This window comes from Mustelus asterias, chromosome 9, assembly GCF_964213995.1.
Source record: "Mustelus asterias chromosome 9, sMusAst1.hap1.1, whole genome shotgun sequence".
Taxonomy (NCBI): Eukaryota; Metazoa; Chordata; class Chondrichthyes; order Carcharhiniformes; family Triakidae; genus Mustelus; species Mustelus asterias.
Window position 1 is genome coordinate 41,669,645 of NC_135809.1, and position 16,804 is coordinate 41,686,448.

General features: G+C 41.9%; 1 protein-coding gene across 2 annotated transcripts in view; it reads right to left on the reverse strand.

The window, feature by feature from the left end:
- Positions 1-336: 336 nt before the first annotated feature.
- The window catches only part of erc1b (ELKS/RAB6-interacting/CAST family member 1b), a 788,812-nt gene continuing 772,344 nt past the window's right edge, over positions 337-16,804 (reverse strand). For both annotated transcript variants that reach the window (XM_078220074.1, XM_078220073.1), the window contains one exon: positions 337-983. In XM_078220074.1, coding sequence (XP_078076200.1) covers positions 846-983 — 138 coding nt within the window. In that variant the 3' untranslated portion in view covers positions 337-845. The remainder of the gene's footprint in view (positions 984-16,804) is intronic.

Consider the following 16,804-nt stretch of genomic DNA (forward strand, 5'->3'; position numbering starts at 1 on the left):
AATTGTAAAATCCTCACCAAAGAGAGTGTGTTTGTGCATAGCATTAACCCTATAGAAATCTGAAAAAGTTTACAAATATCAAATTTAGTGTCTAGGTCCTTTGTGGGATCTGGTAAAAATAATGGACAATGGCTTCTACTGGGGAATTTGGAGCAGGCACAATTAATTTAAAGGATGAAAAAGTTAGCACCAATCCCTGTTCCAGGGAACCAAGGACATTCAGCTTGATTTGAAAGATGAAGCCATAGGTCCATACTTCAATCGGGTTGCAGTCCTCAATTTCCCTAGCTTACAACAAGATCAGTCTATTATTGTTGTTTTAATCCATTTTTCTTTGCTCCTTTGCAGCTTTTTAAAAAAATGGCTGCCTGAAGTCTCAGAGAGATGTGAAGTGTTGTATCACTGTCTCATCTACACGCAATGAGATCTCAAATAGAATCTGACCATCTTCAAGAAAGGTTTGATGTACACTGTTTAACCAATTTGAGTACTACTAAGGACATTCTGGTTTGTGTGTGCCAAATAGAGAAATTTTTAGTATCAATAATATGAAGCTTAAGAGTTCCCAGGAGAGTTAAGAAATTTCTATACTCACAACTTCTTTTGAATTTACAATTTGGGAGCTTATAGTTATTTTAGCATCTATAGCTTTCAGTAGAAACAGTCAAATTTGGTGCATTACTCTTTTTTTTAACCAAAAGTTGCATAGAACAATTCACTGCAATGAGTGTGGCCAATGTCACGTAACCATAATAAATTGTAAAGCAAGAAAAAATACAAATATTAAAAAACGGCAGCAACATTGCTCATTTCTTAGCTCAGCACTGATGTCCAGGCACGAGGTCTCACGAGGATTCTTCTAAGGCATTGACTACCAGTTCAAGGATGTCAGGGCAGTGGTCCGCAATCTGCTGTAAGATGGTGTTCGCGTAGTCCTGAAGTTCTGAACTTTCTTTTTCACACTGTTCCAGCTCAGCATTCAGCTTTAAGACAAAAGCAGACAAAATACATCTTTGTAAGTACCTCAGTCCACCGAAGTCAGACAGAGAAGGAGCAATGTGTTTATTCAACATTGTAAAAACATTGCATCTATCGCTCCACCTATGTTGTTCCTTGACAGAAAAGTGCAACTGGATTTCTACTCACTGCAGCTTTGGCCAGTGCTGCTTATAACAGTCTCTTCCCCAAATGCTTGCCCATAAGACCATACGACATAGGAGCAGAATTAGGCCACTCAGTCCAGTGAGTCTGCTTCACCATTCAATCACGGTTGATTTTTTTCTCATCCCCATTCTCCTGCCTTTTCCCCGTAACCCCTTATCAATCAAGAACCTATCTATCTCTGTCTTAAAGACACTCAATGATCTGGCCTCCACAGCCTTCTGTGGCAAAGAGTTCCACAGATTCACCACTCTCTGGCTGAAGAAATTCCTCCTTGTTTCTGTTTTAAAGGATCGTTCCTTTAGCTTGAGGTTGTGCATTCACTGTTGGCATTTACTTTAAACAAAAGTTCAGGGGACTTTCAAAAAAGATTATTTGTATAATTCAATTCATGCTTGGTGCAGTACCTAATCTTCCAGCCACCAAAGTCCCACATATTCCTTTTGAAGATGATGTGTTCTCCTTCAGGGATGTGAAGGACACTCATAATTATGACAATAGCATTAATGATTTGAGCTGTTTTTCTCTCAAAAGTATAACTCCTGAGGCTTGGGAAGTAGGAAGAGGGTGAACGGACCGTCTGATCTTGCTGCATTCCTTTCAATTTGCTATTGCTGAACAGTTTAGAGCAGCAGTCTTTACGACTTTTTTTTGTATGAAGGATGAAGTTAAAATCAACCCACAAAAAGCACAAATGAAAACATCCCAGTGGCTGATATCAAATCCACCATCTTGAAATCACAGATTGGGGCTGTATCTATAATTTTAAAATTATGGGCGCAGACACTCAATAAATTGGCTGATGAATATCTAATTTTTTGTAAACTTTAAATGTGTGTTTAGTACAGATATTGACATTTTCTGACAATATGAAACATTTGTACATTTTGGCAGGTTGGGTGTTTTAGCTTGACTTCAGTGACCTCAGCAATTACGTGTCTGTTGAATTCCTTTGCACTAACCTCTTAGTATCGTGCTTTCACACACAACTAAACCTCTGATGAGGCGCCATCGAAAGAAACTTCTTCTGAAACAACCTCAGTTTAAAATGTGAGTGATGTTATCATATGAACGCTTAACACAGCTATATCAAATTTCTCTCCTATTTTAATACATGTGTTAAGCTGTTAAAATACGTGGGTTAATACCTCCATTGAGGGGAACTTGATGTCAGTGCATTAAACTTTTATTTGATAAGAATATACAAAGTCATTTCCAGTCTTATGTACATAAATGCGTTCCGCAAGGTTTCACACTTTGCTCATTCTTCCCTTTTGACAGTAAAACAAATCCATTATTTTTGCCTCCAACTTTGACCCCAAGTCTCAAAAGACTAACATACGACTTCCAGTTTCCATTTCTTAAAGGCGTAAACATTTCACCTGCACACTGAAAAGACATTTATGGAAAATAGACATTCATGACCTGAGGTTAGGAAATATTGCTCTGAGATCAAGTCGAACTGTATACTATATTGCGTGTAATTGCAGCACGGATAAAAACCTCTGGACAACCATTTTAAAATGCAAGAAACTTTTTGTTCTTATTGTTCACAGGTGTTCCCAATTTTGTCACATTTGCTGCAGCTCCAACTGGTAATAGTATGTTTTTTTTCCCTCCTCCAATCTTGTGTTGTCAAAGAGCATGTTGAATCTTACCAAAAACAGCAGTGTTATTTCCAGTAAGAAGACTGGTGTTTTTCCCTCCAGAGAAACCGGTCAGTTTTCTCTCTAGATCTTATGACACTCTGCCAAAAAAAATTAAGGGGGCGTGTTTCACGCCATCATACGGGGGGCGGGGGGCCGAACTCTACAGCAAAACCCCACTGCACAGAGATCAGAGTGACATCTTTAAAGGGGGCCCCGATCAGGCCTGAATACCGCCCTTCCCCCCCCTGCCATGGAGGTCTCAGGGACCCCCATCCCCACCATCGAACCATCGATTGGAGTTGGCAGTTCTCTACCCCTGCGCCCAATTATCGGTCCTTCTGACCCCAGTCACAGCCAGCATCCATTCATCTTCCCCACAATGGTCATCACAGGCATTCCGTGATCCTCCATCTACTCCCGGCCCACAATCAAATCTGAATGAATCCCACCTCCTTCCCCATGAGGCTGTCAATAGCACCAGCCCCCTGGCGCTGGTTGGCACTGCCATGTTGGCATGGGCATGGTACCAACCTGTGCCAATGGGCAGTGCCAGGGGTATTGTCAGGCCACTTCCCCACGGGGCTATACTCACTTTTATGCCCCCAAGGAGGCCCCCACGACACATTCACATCTAGCCGAACCGGTTGTAAATGGCTCCGGTGTGCTGTCACACCTGTGCCCACTGAATATCTGGGGGTGGGGGGGCGGGGGGTGGGGGTGAGAGGAGGGGAGTCTTGTAGAGATACTCGCTAATGACATGCTAATGTATTCAAATAAGCTTTTTGTGGTCCCATGGCGTGTTTCACCACTCCACTAGCGAGGATGGGATCTCAGAAACTTGTCAGCGCAAATCGCACTCTCTGGATTTTGAGCACGCGCCACCATTTCCATAGGAGAGTGCAGGCTCAAAGTTGCCCCCAACCTATTGAAAGATGTCTGTCTCACTATTATAGTACAGGTAGTGGTGGTGTGTTACACATCAATCAAGGAGTCCAGGTTCTTGCGGCAACGTACACATTTACATGCATGTTGCAGCCTTGAGCAATGAATCATGATGGGAGAGGCGCCAACATTTTCCAACACATAGCTGACCAAGAATCTATCCCACTCTTACTACCTGCCATTGATGTGTCTTGGAAGAATTTGCAGGTTGGTAACTAACCTTTTTGGCCATGTTATGAATGCATCTTCCTTGGTCATCAAGTCCTGGGATAAGACATGGAGCTTCTGTCTCAGAGACAGGGATACTATCACTGTGCCAGAAAATTGCTATTATAGTACAGAAGGGGAAAAATTAAATGAATACATCCCGTCAAGTAAGTGGGTACATTTACAAGATTACAAACACTATGGTCCAGATCCATAAGGAACAGATACAGGACCAAGCAAAATGGCAGGACTGTTGGGAGTCATTTACTGCACATTTACTCTTTTATGGTGAAGTGAACTATCATCTTCCAATGTTATTCCCTAATGTTATAGTTGAAATTAGAATTTCCATTTTATATTGAAAATATTTACCTAACTTAGTATTTTGCTTTCTCATACCAAACTTTGTTTTGATGAGGTAAGATATTCTGTACAAGTCACGAATTGAGCATCTTCATATGTCCCCGATTGCTGTGGAGGAATGTAGCAGACCAAACATTCCATCAACGCTGCCAACTGTCAGGAAGTTTGAAAGGGAACTTTTCTCTGTGATTTGCAGTAAGTGTGACAATCCTCCAAATTTCCACATTACCTGGTTGTAGAGAGTGGTTTTTCAAACTGGAGGCCTGCGACCAGCGGTGTGCCTCAGGGATCAGTGCTGGGTCCACTGTTATTTGTCATTTGTATTAATGATTTGGATGAGAATATAGGAGGCATGGTTAGTAAGTTTGCAGATGACACCAAGATTGGTGGCATAGTGGACAGTGAAGAAAGTTATCTCCAATTGCAACGGGATCTTGATCAATTGGGCCAGTGGGCTGACGAATAGCAGATGGAGTTTAATTTAGACAAATGCGAGGTGAAGCATTTTGGTAGATTGAACCAGGGCAGGACTTATTCAGTTAATGGTAGGGCATTGGGGAGAGTTACAGAACAAAGAGATCTAGGGGTACAGGTTCATAGCTCCTTGAAAGTGGAGTCACAGGTGGACAGAGTGGTGAAGAAGACATTCGGCATGCTTGGTTTCATCGGTCAGAACATTGAATACAGGAGTTAGAATGTCTTGTTGAAGTTGTACAAGACATTGGTAAGGCCACACTTGGAATACTGTGTGCAATTCTGGTCACCCTATTATAGAAAGGATATTATTAAACTAGAAAGAGTGCAGAAAAGATTTACTGGGATGCTACCAGGACTTGATGGATTGAATTATAAGAAGAGGCTGGATAGACCTGGACTTTTTCTTGGAGCGTAGGAGGCTGAGGGGTGATCTTATAGAGGTCTATAAAATAATGAGGGGCACAGATCAGCTAGATAGTCAATATCTTTTCCCAAAAGGTAGGGGAGTCTAAAACTAGAGGGCATAGGTTTAAGGTGAGAGGGGAGCGATTCAAAAGTGTCCAGAGGGGCAATTTTTTCACAAAGAGGGTGGTGAGTGTCTGGAACAAGCTGCCAGAGGTAGTAGTAGAGGTGGGTACAATTTTGTCTTTTAAAAAGCATTTAGATAGTTACATGGGTACAATGGGTATAGAGGGATATGGGCCAAATGCGGGCAATTGGGATTAGCTTAGGGGTTTCAAAAAAAAGGGCAGCATGGACAAATTGGGCCAAAGGGCCTGTTTCCATGCTGTAAACCTCTATGACTCTATGACCTGCTTACTGTCAGACACAACGGCCAGATTTTCCATCACACCGGTCAGATCTTCTTGTCCTGCTGACGGTATACCCCCGCCACGGGTTTTCTGGAAATTCTAACAATGGCGGGATGCCTCTGCTGCTGTGAAGCATGTGCTGGGTTGCGTGGAAAATCTCACCCATTATCTTCCTCTTTCTACTCTCACTCTGAACCCACCTCCCACACATCTAATTATATCAGCATTCATCAGCATGACAGCAGACATGTGAACAGCTCTTGGTCCTATGCCAATGCAGCTCTGAATCTGGCTGTCAAAAACATGCGACATGTGCTGGAATAATTTGCATCTTCACATTCTAAAATCCAATTAAGATCAATCAGGTTTCAAATATTTGGCTAAATCTCACACTTTAAAATGAAAAAAACCATGAAAACATTGGACAGATCATTTTTGTTAAACATACGTAACTAAAGTAATTTAAGGGTTAAAATTTCATTATATGCTGTAGAATGGGTTAAGAACTTTGCAAAATGGGGACAAAGAAATTCCTGCATATCTGTCTACTATTACAACACAGAATAATTTCTTTCTTTAATGACATCATTCAGTGTTGCTGATCAGCAGTCAATGAAATATTGGCTCCTTTTCTTTTCAAAAGATTCAATTTCTGCCTCCCATGTAAATCCATATTTAGAACTAAATTTAATACAGGTGATGGGGGTCTCACCTATCAGCTGGAGGGCAGGCAAGAGTCCTGTGTTGCTACAATGGGGAAGGCTTGCTGTATTAATTACCCATCAATCACTTAATTGGCCAACAATGGGCCTTCCCTGGGATTTAGGACCCTGGGGTTCGAAATTCCACCTCTGGACATCTGGCGGCCAAAGGCCATGAGCTTTCCATTGTCCATTAGCTACCAACAATGCGCCGACCAGAGGGCTAGGATCACTGAGGGTCCCAGGCCACAGGCTTGAGAGTAAGAAGAGGTTTGGAAGAAAATGCAGATGGGTGGGCTCTCAACGGGACCCCTCTTTCTGATATCAGGCCCCTCAATCAGGCCCCTCAATCAGGCAACAAGGTACATGATATTGGGAGCCCAAAGATTGACTTTTGGCATTCCGTGTGGTGAATTGCCACTCATCACTGTTTCAATACCAGTGCCTTCGGGACGAGGCCCCTAAATGAGCCTGAATTGCTCACTAAGGACCTTAATTAGCATCAGGCAGGAAGGTTGATGAATTTTCCTGCTGTGGATTTAATGGGGCAGATGTGGGAAGGCTGTGGGGTACACACCCCTCAACCTCCCGCCTGACTAAATACTCCCCACCCCCATCTCCAAACTCACTGAAGGAAAAATTCCACCCTTAGTATGATTAACGTTCCAGAAAATTTTGGATAACTTGATCAGTTATTAGAAATTTACACTAAACATACTTTTCTATATAAATGTTAACTTCAGCCTAATGCCTCGTGCCTTGCAGTAATACAGGATTTCTAAAATTTGCATTTCTAGTTTAGCATGGAGAATGTAAAAGTAAAATTATCATCAAAGTTCATGGACATCAACACTACAAAAGTAGCACATCAAACTTGATGGAATCATTTGGACAGTGCGACCAACAGTTGAGTTATATCAGCTTCCAATGCACTACAACAATTTGCTGCTATTACAATTATACTCGTCATGGTGTAGGGATTACTGGTTTCATGATTCAATGCTTCCAATGGGGAGTGTTCTCTCAGAGTTGTGGGAATATAGCTATGATTTTCCAATGAAGAATGGATGGAAAATTTTGGACCCCATGGATGTGATATGTGTCAACAGAAATACGTTATGAAACAAGGAAGAGATATCTACAGCCTTCACAAGTCTATTGTGAAATCTGTATATTTTCTTCTCTTTTATTATTTGAAATCTCTGTTGCAATGCTTCTTTGTGGTTCTTCTGCCACGATGATGCACAATGATGCACACAAACATTCATCAGGAGACAAATCCACATATTTGCTGTGTTGTGTCTTGGATTATAGGATGCTGGTTAGGTGATAGAGGATGAGGAAAAGGAGGTGGCTGTTATTTGCAGCTGGCTTTCATTGACCTTCATTGTCAAGAAATGGAACTGAACTTACTGCAGAAATTACCCAACATTTCACACCTGCTTGGCAGAGCGTCAAAATATTTGCACGGTCTAATATAGAGACAGAACGGTTTACTGACTTTGCTACGAGAAGTTGCAATGCGAGAAGAAATTCTTGCGGGCAGCACGGTAGCACAGTGGTTAGCACTGCTGCCTCACAGTGCCAGGGACCCGGATTTGATTCCCGGCTTGGGTCACTGTCTGTGTGGAGTTTGCACGTTCTCCTTGTGTCTGCATGGGTTTCCTCTGGGTGCTCCGGTTTCCTTCCACAGTCCAAAGATGTGCGGGTTAGGTGGATTGGCCATACTAAATTGTTCCTTAGTGTCAGGGGGATTAGCTAGTCTAAATACATGGGGTTATGGGGATAGGGCCTGGGTGGGATTGTGGTCGGTGCAGACTCGATGGGCTGAATGGCCTCCTTCTGCACTGTAGGATTCTGTGATTCTATTACTACCCGCTTGTACGTTCCTTCTCAATGGGGCATTCTGATTCAAATGGTGTTTATCATTTTGCTTTAGGATTGTTTTCCTTCGTAAATAGAAATGAGTGAGCAACATTATATCACTGATTTAATCTGATTGAACGGAGTCATGCTTATTTAACCTGAACTACGGGGATCGCTATCCTCTTTGTCCGAACATTACGTTTTAATTTTCTAGTAAGGTTCAACGGAAAAAAAACTGAAATGCTGAAATTTCTAACTCTTCACACATCCAGAAGACATAAGATTTGTTTAGTACTGAAACAGAAGGAAAGTATTGGGTGTATGTTCCTGTCTTCAACTTTCACCTACGGATCTGTCAAATTCAACTCCAGCAATACAAACAGGTTTTAAACAATATTCCTGTGAAATCATAATCATGGTTGTTTTTATAACTGGACTATTTGGAAAATTGTTTAATTAAAAAAAATATCTCAAACCAAATCAGAGTAGTTCACGACCTGGCAGTAATTTAGTAATTATTGAACCAAAGCGGGTTCGCCTTGTCCCAGTTGAGTAAAGTAGCCAGTGATTGGTTTGCCCTGACCAATTGTACTCACTAAGCTTGGATTTGATGCTGTTGATTTTAATGCCTTGGTCTGTGAGTGACTGCAGAATGGACGTCTGGTTTATACCCATATTATCTTGAGATGTACAAGACCTGGCACCAATTGCTTTGCCTAGGTTGGAAAACCTCTCATTACTTTAGCAAGTATTCCCTTGAACTTACCAAACTAGCAGAAAATAAATGCTTTTCCAACTGTATTTATATGTTTCTATGACCAGTGTTTTAAATACATTTGTAAACTAAATTCTTATTCACTGAGGTCAGTGATGGGAAATGGAGCTGGATCCAATGATAGCATGAATCATTCCTAGGTAATTTGAAATTCCACATGGCTATCACCTAAAATGACTGCCAAAATACTTAAAGCTCATTTCATAAGGATACATCCATGTACCAGCATAACACTTTGAGGGTGTTTATTTATCCTTATATATTCAGTGCGACTGGCAGAAAATTGAATTATTTTGAATTATAGACATGGAGCTACATGGACCAAGAATTGATTTTAGAATGTAAAATGTATTTCACTTGGAATTCTTAACAGCTATCAGAAATAGTGTGGTAGGATTTGTTTTTGGACTTGATGGCCAAGGAAGGTGCGTTCCTAACACGGTCAAACAGGTTGAGTGCGGCCGGCAGTAAGAACAGGAGAGACAAATGGTCAGCCACGCTTGTTATAAGCCCATGGCAGCAGACCAATGACCTGTTCTGGGAATTACTAGCTATGTAAACAAACAAAAGTCTGCCTTAGTGTGCTATCCAGACGTGGGAAGAGAATTGGAATAGAACCATTTCATTGGTGTGCGCTAGTCTGTTCTAATTTTTTGATATGAGAAGCTTGTAACATACACCTACTTGAGCGCTAAGAAAATAAGCACAACTTTTGTGGGTGGGGCATTATCTGGAAACTGAATCTTAAATCTATATAAAAGAGCATAAACTTAATTTTGGATATAACTCATTTAAAATTTGCCAATATTTTGTGCTGATTCTGCCTGGATTTTTTTATATTACTGCTGTAAATGGGCAGTATTTAAATACAAGTTGTTATTCCTGTTAAAACTGTTTCTAGAATGTTCATCATCTTTATTTGGACTACAGTTCAGCTTCCAGCCTACAGCAGAAAGCATAATCTTCCAATTTCCTCCTGTATTTAGCAAGCCAGCTTTTTCTTCAGCTTTTACTAACCCTCCCAGTATACACTATTCCTTTGAGGAGAAAGCCTGGAGGGATCTTTGGCACTTCTGAAATTCCCACCCCTTATACCTCCTGTATGGATAATAGTGAGTATATCTGGATGAATCAGCTGCACTTTCTATACCAATTCTTTTGAGTCCCACAATACTTCATTTAAAGACAAAGGATTAGGAATTGGCTGATGTGCACCCATGCTATTGACACGGAATGCCAAAACATCTAAAATGATAGAGCAGCCGATGTGCACAATACTACTAAAGCAAAACAGAGATGTCAGGACTCTTTGCATTACAAATGTCTGTTTATTGGGCTGCTCTTAACACATCTTGTGCTGGGCAGGCTGCATTCAGGGAAACATGTCCTACATGTGTCTTAAAAGAACTGCTGGAGACCACCACCCAAGGAGGTTAGTCTGCTGAACAATGATTGTTGAATCTGCAGCCTGGAGATGCAGGAATGCTGCTGCAATGCCAAGGACATTGCTGGTCCCTGCTTGGCTTCTCTCAATCCAGCCCTCCTCCTAATCACTCTTCCCCCCCCCCCCCCCCCGGATCACTTGCACTCCCGACAAATCACCCTTTGATATCACTTTCCTCTCTTCCCAGCTCAGCTTCTTCCCCAGCACCCCACAATCCTGGAACAATTTGAGGTCACATCAATAATTCAAACCTAAAATACAATGGGTGGAATTCTTCCAACAGTGACCAAGTTCTGTAGGGGAGTCTGGGGCGGGGATCTGGAATGTTTCCCACTGAGGAGAAACCATGCCATAGGTTCTGGCCTTGACCTAATTAATTATGCACCCGGGGTTAAGTGCTGTATTCTGTGGGTGGAGTGGGCATAATGGCACGAGTGCCGCTGTCATATCAGGGTGCCATCTTGAAAAGGTGTCCACTGTTGAAGAAAGATGGACCTCCTGAAAAAGATGGATCTCCAAGCCCTCCAGATTCCCTCCGAGGCTGGAAGATGTATCTTATCAATGACACTGAATCTGGAAAGTCCACCCATAGATGCTCCCGCCATCCACTGCTGTGGTGTTCCAGGTTCCAGGGCATCCTCTATGCTGAGCTCTGGAGGCAACCCCAAGCACTCTTCAGCTAAGTCCTGACTTCTGCATACCATGTTGTTGCAGACATGTTCTGGACTAGTGGCATTGCAGCGAATTGGGCACAGGGGAAAATTCCGATCAGGACTTCACTTGCCTCCGATTAGCAGGATGCAGATCAATTTCACGTTGGTCACCAGTGGGTTTCCTGATCCACCACGGTGGGCATTAGTGGAGGATCCTGCAGGAAGTGCATACTGGCGTAAAACCAATTTTTGGACACCTGCCACTGAATGGGAGAATTCCACCCATTGTTGATTTTCTGGCTCCACCTGGTGATCCCCAACATTCACTGGTTTCATTTAAATTAGGCACCATGCAAACACTGTGTGCATTGGGTCTATCAGTTCTATGGCAGGGATTGTTTTCTGTGCCCAGTGTATAGGTTGAGAGGCGGTAGATTTAAAACTGAGAGGAGGAGGAATTACTTCTCGCAGAGGGTGGTGAATTTGTGGAACTCCCTGCCCCATAGCACGGTGGAGTCTGAATCGTTGAGTGGTTTCAAGAAGGAGATAGATATATTTCTAATTTTAAAAAAGGGATAAGGGGATATGGGGAACAGGTGGGGAGGTGGATTTGAGATCATGGAGAGATCAGCGATGATCTGACTGAATGGCAGAGCAGGTTACTTCCGCTCCTAATTCTTATGTCCCAGTTTGTGCCGGCAGACCAACACAAAACAATTTATAGCCCAATCGATAATTGAGTAATTGCTGTTTGGATATTAGACCCACCACCATGGGCGACACATATAAGTAAGTTTAAAAATTTTAAATGTTCAGTCAAATGGATCTCTGGCCTGTCCCAGAATTACTCCTGGAGCATCATTAATTGAATCCACTCCTAATATTCACTGACTCCATTGTCATGATCTGGCATTGTCAGGCGTGTTGCACTGCTCCTACGGTTGGTCTCTCTGACTCTATGAGCAAGAGGGGAATTGGCAGATGATTCAGGTTCTCCAGTCTAGTAATCATCTGGATTGGTGGACATATGCAGCTCTGGCCAGCTCAATTGGGTAGTTGACTGCTTCCACGGCACAGGAAGCAACTTCTCTACGCAACCAGTGCACATCTCTTCTTTCTCATTGTACCATTATTTGTTTGGAAGAGGTAGGTTCGTGGACATTCAACCACTTGTCCATTGTGAGTATGGTCTCAGATCCAACTTGTCGCTCCTGTTTGGAGGCTGACAGGTTTTGTGTGCTTTCTGACATCTGACATTGTTACACATCTGGCTGGAGTGATATTTGCCCAATTTCTCTCTCACCTTGTCCAAGTCACCAGCTTGTACTTGCAGGAGTGTGTGTGGGGGAGTAGAGTTGAGTTTTCAATCTTCTGAGTTCACATGGTGCTGAATCATTTTGGAGTAGAGTTGATCGAGTGCTCAGAAGTGCAAGATTGGGGCTTGTGTCTTGTTTTTCTTCAGCAGTGCTTTCACTGTACGCACACCTCTTTCAGCTTCATCATTGGTTTTAAGGTATGGACAAATCCATATAATGCGGTGAACACTTAAATATCCACTGGTAAACTGCAGTCCATTGTTTGAAATTACAAGGTCTGGGATTCCATGTGTTGTAAATATCTCCGTCAGTAATATAATTACGGCTTCAGAAGCGTGACTCTCCAGTTACTTGACTTCTATCAATCTGGAGTAGCAGTCTACTACAATCAAGAACATCTTACCTCTGTGTTTGAAGAGTCCATCACAAGATATTTCCATGGTTTTGATGGAAAGGAAGATAACATCAATGGTTTTCTTGTCTCCTCACGTTAAATAGCACAAATAATACGTTTTGATATCACCTCTTCCTACAACTTTGAGAGACCTGGCTGTCAAAGGGAATATCTTGCTCTGGCTCCATGTTAGTGATGCCGACGTGTCCTAGGTGTCACTGTTGCAGTATGTTGAGTCTTAGAACCCTCGGAATGATCACCCTCTCATTATAGATGACTACATCATTGACTACACTGAGGTGACCTCTTTGAACATATTACTGTCTGAGAATGGGATTGTGTGGTATGTATCCTGGCCATCCTTTGATACAGTGCTCTCTGACCTAAGCACATTCTTCATCTGATTTCTGTGCACCTGACTTCATTTAGCCACCAAGTTATTGCTGATAGAGCTGTGGTTGTTGTGTATGCAAAGGTTTCAAGTGTTTTGGCTACTTCTTCGTAGATGGCTCTTCCTCACCGATATTCTCTGCCTGGTGAGGACATCATTTGCACAACTGCCCCACATAAAACCATACTGATCTGCTCATTACTCCACTTCACAGTGAGACTGGACATGATTCACTATCTAGCAATTCTCCAACACCAATTCAGATATACATCTGCTTGGTTGAGACCTGTAATGTTTTTGAAGCTTTTCAGTAAAGGTAGAGATTTTTCCGTAACTGTTCTTTCATTTACTGCTGCCATATAAGATTTTTGGTATTGTTAGACTAAAAAAGAACATGTACTAAGCCTGTTAAGGTAAGGGAAACAGGAACTTTACTGAGGAACATCTTACTGTGTTGGCTGCATCTTACCTGCAAGAGACAGCAAACCATGTGACACTGCATCACTTCCTGTGATGACGTACACAGTGTCTGATTAACTTAAAATTAACCCCTTACAGTACGGTTCCCATTGGCAAAAGGCTTGAGAACCAAAGGACACTGATCTAAGGTGATTGACAAAAGAACCACTTTGAAGAAAAATGTTTTTATGCACTGAATGGTTAGGATCTAGAAAGCACTGCTCGAGAGTATGGTGGAGGCACATTCAATCTGGGCTTTCAAAATGGAAGTGGATTAGCATCTGAAGAGAAAGAAATTGCAGGGAAAGAGGGTGGGGTGGGGTGTGGGAGTGGGGTGGGGTGTGGGAGTGGGACTAAATGAGTTGCTCTTCTGGAGATCTAGCATGGATATAATGGACTGAATGGTTTCCCCATGTGATGGAACCGTTCTAATCCAGTTTTGGAGTTTTTCCCACAGATTAAAATATCTAGATCTCTCAACTGTCCAATGTAACTGTCCAATGATGATAATGATTAACAAATGATTATTTGCACAATGAGTACACAAACTATTAAACAGATTTATATACGTAATAAATAAAGTTTCATGATATGCCTCTGGAATTTCATCTGAACAAATATTTATGCTCATTTCTAGTCTATGCAGCTGTTGAAGTTCTTTGAGAAAAGTATAAAAACAAAATGCACGCAAGGCAGAAGATATCAAATGTATATTGTGGGAAGGTGCATGTTTTGGGGAACTTTAATTAAATAATGTAGCTTAGCACACTCAAGGCCAGTCATATCCCCACTGTGTCACACTCCTCCACAACATGATTTGCGCCAACAATAACTAGGGAATGACTCCACCCACAGTCTCCAAAGAACTTCCCAAATCAGTCCAATTTAGATTGGGGCACTTATCAGCTACATATGAATCCTGATTTAATGCATACTGAGTTTGCCAAGTAAACTTCTGCTTGGATCAGTTGTTTTCTAATATTAAAAATGAACTTATAATATTTCTATGTCATCTCACTTTATCAATAAAGCTGCAAATAATTTTCAAGCTAAACCAAACAAAAATTCAGTTTTAAAAAAAGGTTTAAAATAATCACCCAGAAGGCCAGGAAAGTGTGTGAAATGATCGACATGCTGTGCTGACAATGTTCACTTAGGCTGCACAATCAAAACACACATAATTGCGGCAGCCGTTTCTGCTCAGTGCAAGACCATACCTTAAGTGTAATGCCTGGATCAAGAATTCTATAGAATGGGAGTGAACAGGAAGTCATTTTATACATTGGAATGCTATCCTTGGATCAGCCGTAGATTTATCTAGAGTCAATTGTGGTGAAGGCAGGGTAATTGATGGCATCTCTGAGTTGTGTCAGTATTTTATGTTTAGCTCAAGATTTGTTCTTTTAATTGCAGCAAAATAATTACAATAGTAAATCTTGCATTATTTCATTATTACACTCAATAATAAAGGAGTGATCAGTACAAGACAGCATTTAATCATATCAACATTTTCAGTCTCAAAATATAATGAGGCTGACTCAGTCCCTTTGTACATGAGTCACATATGTCAGGAAGTTCCCAGATTTATTCCCTAATCCATGCCAATCACTTTTCACACAAATACTTTAGCTTCTGAAAGTTTTTATTTTTATAAATTATTAGTTCATATAGTGGTAGGGAAGTGACTCATCATGGGACAAAATTATATGGTCCCCACTCGACATTGGCTGAGTTAAGTGCTGACAGCAAGAGTCCAGCTGATGGGTCAGAAAGACGGTGGAGGGAGATCCTGCTTTGGTGTTCAGCGGGCCCCAGGAATGTATCTTGTTCTGCTAAGGATGACCACCCACTTCCAAGAGGTGCCAACCAATCAGAAGGTCGGTGGCTTAGCAGTATCACCAGCAGTGGCAGCCATTGCCACTACTGCACCCGGAGGAAGGCGGCACAGTAATGGACATGCACTCTCACCACCAGGTATATGGGGTCTGGTGGTACTGACCTATCATGCAGGCCCTGTCGAGAAGGGAACTTTTGAAGATGGGCAGTGCTGTTTCTACAGGCCATATCTTTGCAGCTGTGAGCCCTTTTTGAGCTATGGAGTGCTCGAAAAGGTCTTCTCTGGAATGAACTGAGAGGCCACCACGATTTACCTGGAGGTCAAACCACATAGCAGAGACTTCCTGCTCTCCCCACCATTAGCTAAATGTCAGTGGAAGTGGGAAGGAGCCTTTAATTAAATGGCTCAATTGTGCACTGGGTGGGAGGGCTGTCCGCCACTTTCCCTGCCGCTGGCTGGATGGGCTGCAGAAGATGATGAACACTCGAGCTGTTGCCTTACCCCACTATTTTGTAGGCCCTCTAATCTCTCGGCCCATCCCCAAAGGGCAGTTAAAATCCAGTCTAACAATACCTGAACTGCACAAGTGTAGACATTAAGGGCAGGATTCGGATTGGCTATAATGCCCTCCACAGTTAGGCGGCCTGTTAACCCTCACCGCCAAGACTTACATTTTTACAGTGATTATTAAGGTGAATTATGAGACAGCAATAATAATGGCTGATCATGAACTGAATGAATGAATGCTTTCAGGACAGCAAAACAAAAGCAAAAATTGGTGAATAAACATCAGAGAGATAAAAAATTTGGATAGTTTAAAAAAATGTGTTACATGAATATTTGTCGTCGGTGGAAGCATCCTACCATCTGCGAAAGGTGACGGACATGAATATTGTGAAATAAATTTATTTAGAAGTGATTCAAGGATAATCTGTGTCTTTGAGTCTGATGGAGTTTGTAGCATTCTCAAGTTCTTAGTAATGCAACAAAAGGCCAGTCACTTTTCCCAGAAGGGAAGAGTCACCCTTTGGCTATTAATGTGATTACTTGTGTACATGAATTAACAAAAAATGGTTTATAAACTCCCACACAGGAAGCTTGTTGATAAAATCTAGATGAGTGTGTCAATGTGGAAATGACATTGGTTACAGGAGGGAAAACAGGAGGTAGTGGTATGTTTTGGAGTGAAGTAATTGTTCTTATTGGGTCAGTATTTGGACATTTTTCTTCTCAAATAAAGTATAAGGTAACAGGTTTCGGAGAGAATGCAAGGATATATACCTAAATGGTAAAACTTAAAAGGAGCAAAGAAGCAGGGAATCAGACACACATCTTGAAAAGTGCAGGGGAAATTGCT